General features: G+C 50.9%; 2 protein-coding genes across 6 annotated transcripts; one reads left to right on the top strand and one right to left on the bottom strand.

Annotated features, from left to right (window-relative positions):
* The first annotated feature begins 1994 nt into the window (after positions 1–1994).
* On the top strand, positions 1995–7938 carry EPOR (erythropoietin receptor). 5 transcript variants are annotated; one of them, XM_045192585.3, is made up of 8 exons: positions 1995–2259; positions 3078–3213; positions 3644–3714; positions 3812–3948; positions 4375–4528; positions 4613–4700; positions 5971–6058; positions 6152–7938. In XM_045192585.3, the coding sequence occupies exons 1-8, from the start codon at positions 2145–2147 to the stop codon at positions 6755–6757; spliced, it is 1395 nt and encodes a 464-aa protein (XP_045048520.2). In that variant the 5' UTR covers positions 1995–2144; the 3' UTR covers positions 6758–7938. The 5 variants fall into 5 exon arrangements, with proteins under 5 accessions (XP_045048520.2, XP_045048519.2, XP_045048518.2 ...); XM_045192584.3 differs by having other exon boundaries at positions 3791–3948; XM_045192583.3 differs by having other exon boundaries at positions 3536–3714.
* A 480-nt stretch (positions 7939–8418) lies between these two features.
* SWSAP1 (SWIM-type zinc finger 7 associated protein 1) lies at positions 8419–9998 on the bottom strand. The gene is made up of 2 exons (XM_024557078.3): positions 9711–9998; positions 8419–9131 (listed from the first exon to the last, which is right to left on the bottom strand). The coding sequence occupies exons 1-2, from the start codon at positions 9957–9959 to the stop codon at positions 8625–8627; spliced, it is 756 nt and encodes a 251-aa protein (XP_024412846.1). The 5' UTR covers positions 9960–9998; the 3' UTR covers positions 8419–8624.
* Positions 9999–14869: the final 4871 nt, after the last annotated feature.

Here is a 14869-nt window from a genome sequence, read left to right as displayed (position 1 = left end):
AAAATAATAATTCCTAGAGTTGTAACCATTGTCCTTGGAGCAATAATGGAGGATGCTCAGGCCCTGTCTGGGCAGGGAGAGGACATAGAAGAATCTAATCATCTCACCCTCGCTGGTGTGGCTCAGTGGATTGAGTGCTGGCCTGCAAACTGAGGAGTTGCTGGTTCAATACCCAGTCAGGGCGTATGCCTGGGTTGTGGGCCAGCTGGGGTTGTGTGAGAGGCAACCAATGGGTGTCTCTCTGGCATATTGATGTTTTTCAACCTCTTTTCCCCTATTTCTAAAAAATAAATAAATATTTTTTAAAGCATTGTGTAGTTTGATAAAAGATAGATTGCAGTACACAATATGGTTTTTTTTTGCGGGGGGGGGGGGGGCGAGGGGTTGCTATTAGTATCAAGACCTTAGTACTAACTGGATGTAAGTAACAATATCTTGAACCAGCTGAAACAAATAATAATTGCTATATAATGTAGTATGTCAATTATATCTCAATAAAAATAAAATAATTGCTATTCTTACTGAATGCTTACTATGTGCCAGGCTCTACTCTAAGGACTTGACGTAATCTCTCTCATTTAATCCTCATAATAGCCCTATAGAGGAGGCACTATTATTTTACCCATTTTGTACATGGAAAACTGAGACTAGGGAGGATTAAGCAACTTACCCAAGGTGGCGTGGCACGTGGCAAAGCTGGGGTGCGATGTCCAGAACGTGCACTCACACGGGGCTAGTTGATCTCTTACAGCTTCTGCCTTTCTCGCACACAGTCCAAGTGCCAATTTCCTGAGGACAAGATTCTTACCAAATCACTTCTTTTTCAAAATTGCAAGGGTACACAGGCACAGCTGTATCCAATGATTAACACAAGCTCAACTACATCTTTACATCTCTTAGCTGGGCTTTTCTCTAATCTTCACAATTATTTCTTGAGCTCCTACTGTGGGCCAGTAGTGAGAGCAGAGAATCAATACAAAGCATCATATATGTTAGGTAATATTAAGCACAACAGGTGCAAAATATAATAAGTCGTTTAAGGGCAATGGGGAGTGTGGGATAGGAGGGTTGCTATTTTAAATAGGATGATCAGGGAGGACTTTACTGAAGAGGTGACATTTGGGCAGAGGCTTGAATAAAGTGAAGGAGTGACCCCTGATATTTTGAGGAAGAGCCTTCCAGGCGGAGGGAACAGATGTTGCAAAAGCCCACGTTAACTTTACCACCTGGTAGTTTCTTCCCTCCTAATGGCAAAGGTGTTCCTGGTTGCTCCATCTGCCTACTTTGTTACCCAAGATAAAATGACACCCCTTTTCCCAGTAAGGCCAGGTAAAGTCCAGGTGGAAGCTCATTGATTGCATTTGGATCACATGCTCACTGTGGACCAATCACTGTGCTCTAGGGAATGGAGCATTTAATTGGCTGATCTGGGGCAGGCAGGAGCAATCAGGTAGGTATCACCCCTCCTCAGCATGTACCTCTGTGGGTTGTTTACCCCAGTTTAAACTCAGCCCAAGCAAAAAGCTTTTACGGTTTGTTCTATAATTACTTTCCACGTTATTAAAAAAACTGCACACTCCTTGTAAAATAAAATCCCAAGTATACAAATGTAAACTAATGAAAAAAATTCACAAAATCTCACACTCCAGAATATATGTAATTTTACAAATACAGTATCAATTACGATTATTATTTATTTCTACCCAGACTGGGTAGAGATGTTGATTAACACGATAATATCAGTAGCTTACATTTTTGAAATGTTTGCCATATGCCAAGCCAAATTTTACAGACAAGAAGGCCGAAGCTCAGATAAGGCAGGTCACCTGTCCAGGGTTACACAGCAAGAAAGTGTTTCTGACGCAGGAACCAGAGCTATTCTCGTCCACGAGTGGCAGCGGGGCCTGAAAGGGCCTCTGTCCCCTCCCACGGGGCCTGGCAGGGCTGCCGCCTCCTGCTTATCTCAGCCCAGGCTCCCTGCTGGTCCCGCCCCCTCGGGGGAGCTGCCACTTGGAGACGCCTGGCCGGGAAGGGCCTGGTCAGCTGTGTCCGGCGGAGGCAGCTGCTGACCCAGCTGTGGACTGTGCCAGAGGTGAAGGAAGCGTGGGGCAGGAGCTCTGGGCCCCCTTGGCGGGGGCTGCACCATGGATCACCTCGGGGCGCCCCTCTGGCCTGGAGTCGGCTCCCTCTGTCTCCTTCTTACCAGGGCCGCCTTGGCTCCTCCTCCCAGCCCCCCGGGCCCCAACTTTGAAAGCAAAGGTAAGGAAGGATGGAGCTGTGTGGACCCCTACGCTGGGTCCTAGAAAGTAATGCTGGGGCCTGAACTTCCAGCCTGGGTCCTAGGGACCAAGCTGGTGTCCTAACACCTAGCCTGGGCTCTGGCGGGGTATGTTGGGTCTAAGCCTCCAGACTGGGTTCTGGGGGGAACCCTGGAAAGAAACGTAACTTTCCTGTTTTATCTTTTCAGGGAGTCTGGGACATGCTACATTCTGTTGGGGTAGGGGTGGTACCGGGTCTGGACTCCGTGGTCTAGAGTCCCTAAGGGGAGAGGACCTAGCGGACCCTCCAGTAGGGGAGGGAGGAAAAAGCCCGGGTCCGAGTCAGAGGGGCCGGGCGGCAGAAGACTGTAAACACGGTTTGCGTGTGGGCACCAGATCCCTCGTGCCGCTGGGTTGAGGGAGGGCGGCGGGGGGCACGGTTGGCGCTATCGGGCGGCCGGGAGCCTGCTGGGGCAGATAGGGAGCCCCGCCTCCTCCACACACACCCACTGGCTCACTTGGCCTGGACTGGGGCGGGCCGGGCAGCGGGAAACGGAGTCCTTGAAGGCTGCACTCAGTTCAGCGGGTTGCGGGGTGGGCGGGTAGGTGTGGGGGCGACAGTAAGGCAAGTAACCTGTGCTTGGGAGTTGGGGAGGCACCACTTCTGCGTACCCCTCTGGGGCCCCGCTGGGGTACAGAGCTGGGTGGGGCTTTTGTCTTATCAGTCCGCACAGGCGGCGGGAAAGAGGGGGAGGGCGCTGTGGTCCGAAAACAGAGCTCCGCTCCCCTGACCCCTTCCCCTTGCCCCCTACCCCCCAGCGGCCCTGCTGGCGGCCCACGGTCCCGAAGAGCTTCTGTGTTTCACCGAGCGGTTGGAGGACTTGGTGTGTTTCTGGGAGGAAGCGGCAAGCCCCGGAGTCAGGCCGGACAACTACAGCTTCTCCTACCAGCTCGAGTGAGTCCAGTGAAGCAGGCGGAGCGCCCCCAATGTTGGAGGGAGCAGGCGGGCGGGGCCCGGGCGTGTTGGCACCTCCCTTGCTGTTGGGAAGCCCCGCAGAGTCAGGGCTGACACACCCCCTAGTGGCCGGAGTTGGAACACTCCAGTGATCACCGCTGGAGCGGGACTCCCTAATATCAGGGCTGGGACAACCTGTGAATCAGGTCTGAGCCGTGTAGGTGGGGCTGGGTCGCCCCCTGGTGGTAGTGGCCAAAATGAACTCATAGTCCGGTCAATACCTTCCAACTCGCTCTTCCCTACCCCGTCCCTTCACACACAGAGGTGAGCTATGGAAGCCGTGCCGCCTGCACCAGGCGCCCGCTGCCCGCGGAGTGGTGCGCTTCTGGTGCTCGCTGCCTACGGCCGACACGTCGAGCTTTGTACCCTTAGAGCTGCGTGTCACAGAGGCCTCATCGGGTGCTCCACGCTATCACCGTGTCATCCAGGTCAATGAAGTGGGTAAGTTTGCCAGGAAAGGGGGAGTGTTTGGGAGGGGGTCTCCGTCTCCGCCCACCTGAGCTACCCTTCTTGGTAGTGCTCCTGGACCCACCCGCAGGGCTAGAAGCGCGGCGGGCCGACGAGGGCGGCCAAGTGGTACTGCGCTGGCTCCCACCTCCTGGGGCCCCCATGGCAAGCCTCATCCGCTACGAGGTGAACATCTCCGCAGGCAGCGCCTCAGGGAGCGTGCAGAGGGTGAGGCTCAACCCTGCGTTTCAGCCCGAACACTGCCCCAAAGTTGCAGCCCTTCTAAGTCCCACCTAGATGGTCATCACAGCCCCGCCCCTCCAGGTCCAGCCCCTAACGCCCAACATCCCATTGCCCAGGTGCCGGAGACAGCTCCACGCCCACCGACAAGGCCCCTTTTTCACTGCCTTCCCAGCCCACCAAAATCCTAGTCCCAAACCCTAGACTGCCATCAGGCCTGGCTCCCTCCGCGCTCTGGCCTCTTGGTCTACTCGGAGCCCCTCCTGATTGGCCTCCAGCCTTCTGAGCCCCGCCTCTTAGTTTCATTGCCACTTGGCTGCTGTCCTTCCTTTCTCTGATTGGCTTGCCCTACATGCCTGTGTCTCTTCGCCCCGTCTGTATTGTCGACACCTTTCAACCGGTCCGGGATCCCAGGTGGAGATCCTGGATGGTCGCACTGAGTGCGTGCTGAGCAATCTGCGGCGCGGAACGCGTTACACCTTCAAGGTACGCGCGCGTATGGCGGAGCCGAGCTTTGATGGCTTCTGGAGCTCTTGGTCGGAGCCTGCGTCGCTGAGGACAGCTAGTGGTGAGGCCCCAAGTAGGGGTGTAGGCGGGACTGGGGCTGACTGTGGGGCAAGCCCACTGCCTTGACATATTCCCGGCTCTCCAGACCTGGACCCACTTATCCTGACGCTCTCCCTCATCCTCGTGCTCATCCTGCTGCTGCTGGCCGTGCTCGCTCTCCTCTCCCACCGCCGGTGAGCACCCCATTCTGGCACCTAGTCCAGACCCCTCCCTACCAGCGTCCCCCCTTTCCCCCATGGACACCTAGGTCCGGAGAGAGGCCCAAGGTCACACAGAAGTCAGTGGCAGGGCTGGGATGCAAGGCAGACCAGACCCAAGCTCTTAATTAAAATATTCTGCTCTGGGGGACGGTCATCTGGTTTTCCTTCTGCCTCAGTGGCTACCCTTGTTTAGATTCCTTTGCAAGCTTCTTTTCCCAATTTCATCAGCTTTTGTAAAGTCAACGACATGGGCTTAATGGAAAGATTTAAGCCCCTGAGTGTCTTCCCGTCCCTGTTATTAAGCTCCTCAGATGCTTTATGATATGACCAGCCATCCTGAGGTTTTTGTAGTTCTAAGCATGTACTAGGTGGTTTTCAACCCTAAGCCTTGGCACATGCTGTTCCTTCTGCCTGGAATGCTCTTCCTGCCTTGTCCACTTAGCACTCTCTTAGTTGTCTTTCAAGGCCCTGTTCATTTATTTGGTTGGAAAATACATATTGAGTGTCAACAATGTATTAGGCACTGGGAGAAAGTGAAAAACAAGCCAGGCATGTCCCTGACCTTGAGGATCTCAAGGCTGAGTCAGTTAACAAACAAGGGAACCAACATATTTGATTATAAATTGTGATGAGTGACATCACAGAAACAAATGGGACGTGGGAAAATGATAGCACGGTTAGGGAAGACCACTGGGAGGTGAACATCAAAGTGGAAATCTGAAGGTTGGAAGGAAACAGCCATGTGAAAAACAGGAAGAAACAAGTGCAAAGGCCCTGAGGTGGTAATGAGTTTGGAACATTGAAGCAGCTGCAGGAAGAGCTCAGTGGCTAGAGCAGTGTGTGAAGAGGGAGTAGTGATGATAAGGAGAATGGAGTAATGTGGGTGAAAATAAGCAGGGTCATCTGCAGGGCTCTGGGGAGGAGATTGGAATTTATTCTGAATGCATTGGGGAACCATGGGAAGGAGTGAGAGAGTGATATAAGAGACCTCCCAGCAAGCCTGGGCCAGGTTAAGGGGGCTTGAGACTTTGTATATTGAACTCTACATCCTTTAAAACTCTGTTTGTTACCCTCCTGTAGGGCCCTACACATTCAGCCAAAGCCCCTTCTTCCCATCCCCTATGTACTCCTCTGCCGTCATTGCGATCACCAGAATTATCTGTGCCCCTGGGACTGGACACAGAGGGGACATAGTGTGTTCAATGACATATGCCCATATACTTGTTTCTTTTGGTTTCACCAGGACTCTGAAGCAGAAGATCTGGCCTGGCATTCCAAGCCCTGAGAGTGAGTTTGAGGGCCTCTTTACCACTCACAAGGGTAACTTCCAGGTAGGTGTCCTGGTTGTCTCCTCAGAGCCTACGGCTTCCCTGCTCCTCTGGCCAAACCCCAGGTCTCTGAACTGGCTGGTACTGTTTCCCCAGTTGTGGCTTTATCAGAATGACGGCTGTCTGTGGTGGAGCCCCTGCACCCCCTTCGTGGAGGACCCACCCACGCCCCTGGAAGTCCTCTCTGAGCGCCGCTGGGGGGTAACACAAGCAGTGGAACCAGGGGCAGATGATGAGGGGCCCCTGCTGGACCCGGTGGGCAGTGAGCATGCCCAGGACACCTACCTGGTGCTGGACAAGTGGTTGCTGCCCCGGAGCCCATCGAGCGAGGACCCTCCACAGCCTGGTGGTGGTTTGGACATAGTAGCCATGGATGAAGGCTCAGAAGCTTCCTCCTGCTCATCTATTTTGGCCCTAAAGCCAGAGGGGGCCTCAGCTGCCAGCTTTGAGTACACCATCCTAGACCCCAGCTCCCAGCTCTTGTGCCCAAGGGCACCGCCCCCTGAGCTGCCCCCAACCCCACCCCACCTAAAGTACCTGTACCTCGTGGTGTCAGACTCTGGCATCTCAACTGACTACAGCTCAGGGGGCTCCCATGGAGCCAAGGGGGACTCATCCAATGGCCCCTACTCCAACCCTTATGAGAACAGCCTCATTCCAGCCCCTGAGCCTTCACCCCACAGCTACGTGGCCTGCTCCTAGGACTCTAGTACTCAGGTGCTTGGGGATCCAGCATGACCTCAAGTGCTAGTCAAGGCCCAAGACTTATCTGGAAGGGTCATGAGGCCTCTCTCAGGACTAGGGGCATTTCTGACTTTGTCTATGTGCCTAATCCATCCAACTTAGGAAGTCACAACCTTACAGTTATTTTTAATTTTTTTTTTTTTGGTATATATATTGCTGCTTCTATATGGCTCAGGCCATAGGGGGAGTAGTATAAAAGGCTGTGAGCTCAGTCTGAAATTCTGGACCTGGAAATCTGAATAATAATCATAATAAAATTAATTAATCACTATAAGTTATGCTAGCTGCCATAACAAACTAGTTCTAAATCTGAGTGGCTTAACAGAATTAGTAGTTTCTCTCTCATATCTCAATTCAAACAGGTGGGCAGCCATCCCTGGGATGTCAGAAGCCCAGATCTTCCGGTCTGTAGCTTCACCATCCTCCAAGGCTGCCCTGGGGTCTTTAGATGGATCCTCTGCATCCTGCCAGCCAACAAGTAAAGGGAGAGACAAGACTGTGTGGGTTATTTTAGGGATCTAGCCTAGAAGTGGGCTCCATCTCTTCACAAATTCCACCGGCTAGAAATGGTCACGACTCCACCTAGAATCACGGATGGCTGAGAAATGTAGTTTAGCTGTGCACTTGGGGAGAGGAAAGTGGCTTAATGGGCCTCTAGCTTGTCTCTGCCATGAATAATAATAATAACAGTAACAATATTAATTCATAGGGCTTTATCCTGTATCAGGCCACATTCTAAGAAAGCATTCTGATGACACCAAATGTCATCAAGTGGCTCGATGGGAGTTCAAGTTTAACCACTTTTTAAAAGTTTGACATAACTTACAAAAGCTGAACAGATGCATACCTTCGGCTGCAGCAATTCCACTTGTAGGAACCTGCACACACACACACACACACACACACTAGGACATGTGTGCAAGAATGTTCATAGCAGAAAATACATCAATCTGATGAATAAATTGAGGTATGGTCACCCATGGAATTATATGCAGTAGGGAAAAAGAAATGAACTAAAAAATGTGGCCGAGCTTCTCACAAAGATGGTGTCCAAAGTGAAGGAGGAAGCCCCTGCCCCTCCCAAAGCTGAAGCCGAGGCAAACATTTTAAAGGCGAAGAAAGCAGTGTTAAAAGGCATCCACGGCCACCAAAAAAAAAGATCCACATGTCACCCACCTTCCAGAGGCTAAAACACTGTGGCCCCAAAGGCAGCCCCAATATCCTGGGAAGAGCACCCCCAGGAGGAACAAGCTTGACCACTATGCTAGGCCACCGTCACGTTCCCCTTCACTAGAGTCAGCCATGAAGAGGATAGAAGACAACAGCTCACTTGTGTTCACTGTGAATGTCAGGGCCAACAAGCACTGGATCAAACAGGCTGTGAAGAAGCTCTACGACATTGACATGGCCAAGGTCAACAGCCTGACCACTCCTGATGGGGAGAAGGCATGTGTTTGACTGGCTCCAGACTATGATGCTTTGGACGTTGCCAACAAAAGTGGGATCATCTCAACTGAGTCCAGCTGGCTAATTCTAAATATAAAAATTTTATACTAAAAAAAAATGTGGTCAATTCTTAGTAACATTGTTGAGGGGGAGAAGAAGGAAGTCTCAAAGAATATATTTCTCATAAAACTTTTTATAAAGTTCAAAACAGCAAAACTAAACAATATGCTGATAGGGTACAATATGTATATCATAATGTTATTTTTAAAAAAGAAAAAGCACTTTACATTCTTTAGGTTTTAAAATCTGTACATGTCCCCGAGGTAAGTGTTCCAGCCACGGGACACAGGCATAGAGAGAGGTTGTTACACACCAAAGCTCATGGCTGGCCTCCAAAGCTTGAACCCTTGTCTGAGCCCCTGGGGTCACCAGCCTGGGTAGACCACGGGGTGATTGTCATTTTTCCATCTGGTTGGAAGGCCACACACCACTCTGCCCTGGGGACCAGCCCACATGGCTCCAGGCAGGCTCTGAAGCAACGTTCTCCTGAGCCTGAGGCAACTGGCTGCAGCCAGCACTGGGCAGGGAAATACCTCTGGAGGATGGACAGCTGCAGGGCATCCCCACTGTTTCCTTCCTCCTGGGTCTGGAGGGCAACAATGAGCCCACAGCCTCTGCCAGGCCCAACCTGGTGGCTGAAGTGGGCAGCGGTGTCTAGAAGCAGGGCAGCCAGGTAGGCAGCTTCCTGAGGCTCCAGGTCTTCAGCTAGGTATTCCTCCAGGCCATCAAGCAGCAGAAGGAAGGGAGCTGGCCCGCGGGCCTCGTGGGCAGAGCACAGGAGCTGAAGGAGCTCGTGGGTTGAGGGTGGGTACTGGAAACGGATCTTCTAGAGGGAAGGGGAAAAAAGCAAAGGGGCAAGTTCAGCACAGGAAGCCAGGCTTCCCAGCTATTAACAACCTTGCTTTCTTGCATATTCTCCCGTAGGAGGCTCTCCCCAGACAGCTGGCTCCAGAGTGAAGGAGCTCAGAGTGGTCGAATATATTCTTCCATTTGCCCTCTCCCCCCCCCCCCCCATACTATCTATCCGCCGGGTATTAGTTCAGAAGAAGGTGTGTCTTGGTTGTTGTCGTTTGGTTTTTAAGCGATAGGGGAAAGATTAGAGTGTAAAGCGATAGCACGCCCTCAGGGCAAGGTATGTCAGAAAACGACCGTAGTTAGTCCCCTTCCTTACCGAACCCCCACCCTTTGGGCACCGCCTTTCGTTAACTCCGCCCCTTCATCGGATTTTCTCTCAATTTTAACAAACCCCCACACGTCCCGTCCCCCACTCACTCCCGACTCCGCCCTAGAGTGGCTGTTCCGGCTCGCCACTCCTTCGCCCCGCCATTGGTCTTTCTACTAGTCACTCAATCCTCGACCCGCCCCTCCACGGGCTGGTGGGATTTGGGTCCCAGCACCCTGTTACCTGTAGCCGCAGGGGGTCGAGCGCGGCAGGCGTCCTTCCGGGCAGGCTTTGCAGAGGCCTCCGGGTCAGAAAGAGGACGGGGCCTCGGCCCTCCCCTGCCGCCTCCAGGGCCGCCGCGAATAGAAGAGCTGTCTTCCCAGACCCTGGACAGCCGAGCAGCAGCAAAGGTGGTCCGGCCTCAGCTGAATTATCCTCCTGGGACTCCGCCGCCCTACCCGGGCTTAGCACCCGCCTCAGCGTCTCCGCCATTCACAACGTACCTCTGTCCAATCGGAGGCTCCTTCCTGCCCTTAGTCCCGCCTAAGACTAGGGCTCTTTGGTTACAGTGCACTTAGCTTCTCCATTGGCCTATGGATCTGTTCATCAAAGTTAGGTAAGGCTTTGCTGGCTCCTACAATGGTGAAGAGGGATTGATATAGTCTGAGAGAAGAATGCGGCCGTTTGAGAGGGAAAAAGCCCTTCCCTTGATTTTGCCTGCTGAGAGAAGCAGCACTAATACTGTAACTGTGAGCTAATCAACAAATCACAAGATTCGTTGAGAGTTGGAGGAAGCAGGCCCTCCTGAATCAGTGACGCGCTTGAAGTCTCCTAGCTTCAGTTTGCTCAGCTGTAAAACGAAACTCATGTTATTGCAGAGGGAACACCCCGCCAAAAAAAAAAAATGGAATTATCTTCTGGCAGGTGATCCCCTTGTAGTACAGGCTTCCCTGGCTAGGTGAGTGTTCTAGGAACCAATCTGTATCAGTGTACCAGCTGGCATTGTGAGAGGCAGCGTTTGGCTTCAGTGATTTTTTTTTTTTTTGAAGACTTCCAACGCATTTGCCCATTTCATGATGGTAATTTACAAGTGCACCTGCCACACCACGCTGAGTGTTCAGCAGGTTTTGACCAAAAAAATGGCATGCCCATGTGCCCCGCCCTCCCTATTCACCTGATCTTCCAGGAGTGACTTTTTTGTTTGTTCCCCTGGGTGAAAAAAGTCCTCAAAGGGAAACGTTTTGCCCATGTGAAAGAGGTGGGGGAAAAAAAAGCAGCATTAAAATCGAGGAGTTCAAAAACTGTTCTGAGCAGTGGGAAAAAAAGTCTCGATAAGTGTATTGCGTCAAATGGAGAGTAAAGGTGATTAAAGTTTAAACATGTAAGAATAAATACACATTTTTTATAAGTAAACCTAGGTTTTGGGGTTTCCCCCCTCTTGTGTGTTTCTGCTGGTGTCACCCAATGACAACTGAGAAGTAAGAGGTGGGGAGCTGTGTACTTGTCTCTCTGGGTCCGAGCACCTGCACGAGTGTCAGGGGCTGCAGGCTAAAGGGTATCCGTGTGCAAAGCATCAGAAGCTGTCTCTGAGGACCTGCGAGGGGTTTCAACGGGCTTCCTCATTGGCGTGGAGGCTCCTCGGGTCCCGCTAGGGGTCCGGGGGTGGGGGAGGTGACAGCAGCACAGAACAAAGAAGGGGCCAGGAGAAACAAAGAAACGGGCATGGAGACTGGGACCTTTTTTGCTTTGTTCACTCCATAGCTCCAGCGCCCAGAACAGTGCCTAGCTCATTGTAGAGTCTTAATATACAGGATGGAGAAATAGTAGGTTTACAGTTATGAGTATGTGAAACACAGTTTGTTCTAGTATTATCATTTATTAATTATTATATTTTCTATACACACAACTGTAAACCTACTTTTCCTCCACCCTGTATGTTCGTTAAATAAATGAATGAAGAAAGGAAAATAGGATTGATGAGAAACTGGGAGGGAAGGAGGGACAAGGTATGTGATCATGTGATCGCAGGCTGGGGCTCCTCACCCTGACTTTGACAAAGCTGCCACTCATGGTCCTGTTGCCCTGGCAACTCTGTCTCCTGGTAACTTCAAACTAGTGCTGTTGCCAGGAGACCCAGCGGCAGGGCGGAACTGAGATTTCCTGGGCTTTCTCTTTCCCTCTGGGACCAGAACACAGCTCCGCAACATCCCCCAACACACCCACTCACACAGCCGGTTACTCCCACAACCCCCCCCCACACACACACACTCACCATGGCACCTCTGCGTATATTCCATTTCCAGAATTCCCATCACCCACACGCTCATAGCCTTATCCTACCCTGACACGATGTATCCCATACACACACTCTCCTACCTTCACACCCCCACACCCTTCCTTTGAACACACACCAGAATACACTAATACAGCCATACCATTGCCACCATACACAGACACATTTCCTTTCAGCTGGTATTCCTGCAGCTCTTTTTACACACACACACACACACACACACATTTCCTTTTAGCTGATGTGCCTGCAGCTCTTCTGATACACACACAGAGATGAGGCACAGTGTTACAAAAGCACCATCTCAGCCTCCTCCAACAGATATACAACCCATGATTCTCCTCCAAATGCACAAGCACCCAGTAGTGACAACCGTATCACAGTTACATGCATGGAAGCATGCTGAACACAGCCCCGCCTCAGGTCTTTTGCATTTACTGTTCCCCTGATTAGAGAACCCCGCTTCCAGAGAGCCCTGTGGGTTTTTTTCCCCCCTCCATTCAGGTCCCTTAGTCAGGCTTTCCCTGCCTGCCTGTGTGAGATTGAACATGCTTCACTCTTGAACTGCTTTTCTGTCTTTGTTTATCTTCAAATAACTTATAATTTCCAATGTTATTTATTTATGTCATTGCCCCTCTCCCTACTAGAATGTCAGTTCCACCAGGGTAGGGTCTTTCTTTTGTTTCCCAGCTCCTAAAAGAGCACCTGCCACTCAGTAGGTGCTCTTAAATGTAGGCTGAGCGAGTACATTGGCAGAGATGCAGATGTCTGGCATATCTCTCGTGCACACAGTACTTCTTTCTCTCACTTCCCACAACCCGGTCTTCATGTTCTGGTGGAAGGACACTTAACATAGAGATGCTTCCTGGAGGAGGGAGGGCCGATGGGTGAAAGGATGGCTCAGGGATAGTCTGTGCTTCTCCCTCACTTATCGATATATTCAAGTTAATTTATTTAACAAATATTTATTGAGCACCTACTGTGTGCTTTGGGCATTGAGGACTGAGCAGTTAACAGATGACAAAGTCTCTGTCTGAGCTGACATCTCTTGTGAGGGAGAAGATAGTGACCACTAAGCATAATGAGGAATTTAAATAGTCTACAAACAGATGTTTAAGTGCATGCCAAAAAATTTTTTGCACAGGGAAGGAGATTTGGGAGGATCAATTGTTTGGCCTTTTTTGAAACTGTAAATAGCGTGGTAGGGACAGACCTCAATGAGAAACTGACAGTTGATAAAAGGCTTGAAGGAGATGATGGGGTGAACCATGCAGGTATGTGGGGGAAAAACACTGCAGGTGGAGACACCTGCACCTGCAAAGGTGCTGCGGCATCAGGAGAACTTTGGATTTTACATCGAGTGTCATGGGGATCCACAAGGTTTGAGTAAAGGAGGGTCATGGTCTGATTTGCATTCTAAAGCTCCGTGTTGGTTGCGCTGAGTTTGAGATGCTGTGAGACCCACGGGGAACATCGAGAAAGCTTTTTTTTTTTTTTTTTTTTTTAAGATTTTATTTATTTTTAGAGAGTGGAAGGGAGAAAGAGAGGGAGAGAAACATACATGTGTGGTTGCCTTTCACGTGGCCCCCACCAGGGACCTGGCCTGCAACCCAGGCATGTGCCCTGGACTGGGAATAGAACCAGTGACCCTTTGGTTCGCAGCCTGCGCTCAATCCACTGAGCTACACCAGCCAGGGCTTCAAGAAAGCTTTTGAATAAGCCAAGTACATCTTGGTCTGGGCCCTCTACCTAGAGTTATCCATCCTGGGGTGGGGATGTGGGCAAGGCCCGGGCTGTTGCCTCCACCGTCCCTGGCGGGCCTAGACACTTCTTTGTGTCCCGCAGTCCCCAGTTTACCCTTTCTTGTTCTGCGCTTAATATCAGAACCGTGGACAGCACCAACTGCGTTGGCCGAGCTGCTGTCCACCGTGCTGAATTTTTGCTTCCTTTCTCGCCCGCTTGGAGGCAGCTGTGTGACAGGCGGGAGCGGGGGTCTCAGGGGTGGGAGCCCTGGAAACAGGAGCTCTGGTCAGTGAAGCAGGCGGCTCCATAAATCCGTCCCTTCTCTGCTTTCAGCCCTTTCGTACTCCCATCTCATTCCCTGTGGTCCACAATCAGGCCTATCATCTCCCCCTCATTCATTCCGCTCCAGCCACACAGGCCTCCACGCCGTTCCCTGAACATAGCAGGCACACTCCCACCTCAGGGACTTCGTGCTTCCTCTTCCTGCCGCCTGGCATGCTCCTCCTGCCACCCCTGGTATTTTAATAGCTTCTTCCCTCCTTTCCTTCACACCGCATCTCCAGTATCCTCTCCTCAGAAAGAACTTTCCTGACCACCCACTTTAAATTGCAGACTGTGTTTCCATCCCACAGTTGTGCCAGTGTCGTCTTTAGCTTGAGTTTTCTCCTTATCACTTACCAATATCTAACATGTCAGAGATTCCAATCCCAGATCTAAATCTGTCCTAAGGTTTGGAATTCAGAATATTTTAGATTTTTGAAAGTTATTATGGCAAATACTATCTGTTGCATAATACTCCTGGTGGGGGTCTGGGATATCTCAGAATCAAACACTTTATTTTCAATGAAACATAAGAATATTCACATCAAGTTAAATAAATAAAAGCTACAATAACCTCATGTCAGTTCAGGTCAGGTTATTGCCACAGATGAGTTATGAAAAATATTTTAGGTTTTCAGACCTTTTTGAAATTTGGAATTGTGGTTCTGTATATAGCTTATGTATCTTGTTTGTCTCTTACATACTAGAACACGAACTCCATGAAGGCATGAATTTGTGTCTGTTCTGTTAACTGCTACAAGTCCCTGTGTCTAACTACACAGCACCTGGTACATGGTAGGTGTTCCTCAGTGTTTGTTGAATGAATGAATGAATGAGAGAAGAAAAGCAGCCTTCCTTTCCCTGGTCCTTGGATGACTCCATGCCCTGAATAGCCTGAAGCCCCTCAAAGCCATGGTGGGAGATGTGTCTGTGGCTCCTTGCCCCTCCTTCTCTCCCTGGTCTCTGCTGGGCCCTCAGCACAACCTCACACTAGAACCCCTGCTTTCACCCACACATCTAGGGGTTTGACTTTGAGGTTCCTACTGCC

Source organism: Desmodus rotundus, chromosome 9 (genome assembly GCF_022682495.2).
Source record: "Desmodus rotundus isolate HL8 chromosome 9, HLdesRot8A.1, whole genome shotgun sequence".
Taxonomy (NCBI): Eukaryota; Metazoa; Chordata; class Mammalia; order Chiroptera; family Phyllostomidae; genus Desmodus; species Desmodus rotundus.
The sequence above is the reverse complement of the archived record's forward strand: the minus strand, read 5'-3'. Positions and strand labels throughout refer to the sequence as shown.

Excerpts from the sequence above, each read along its gene's own strand:
- EPOR (XM_045192581.3), top strand. The coding sequence starts at position 2,145 with ATGGATCACCTCGGGGCGCCCCTCTGGCCTGGAGTCGGCTCCCTCTGT. Across the intron at positions 3,214-3,535 it reads AGCTTCTCCTACCAGCTCGA|AGGTGAGCTATGGAAGCCGT; the intron begins GTGAGTCCAGTG and ends CTTCACACACAG. Across the intron at positions 3,715-3,790 it reads CATCCAGGTCAATGAAGTGG|TGCTCCTGGACCCACCCGCA; the intron begins GTAAGTTTGCCA and ends CCTTCTTGGTAG.
- SWSAP1 (XM_024557078.3), bottom strand. The coding sequence starts at position 9,959 with ATGGCGGAGACGCTGAGGCGGGTGCTAAGCCCGGGTAGGGCGGCGGAG. Across the intron at positions 9,132-9,710 it reads TCGACCCCCTGCGGCTACAG|AAGATCCGTTTCCAGTACCC; the intron begins GTAACAGGGTGC and ends CCTTCCCTCTAG.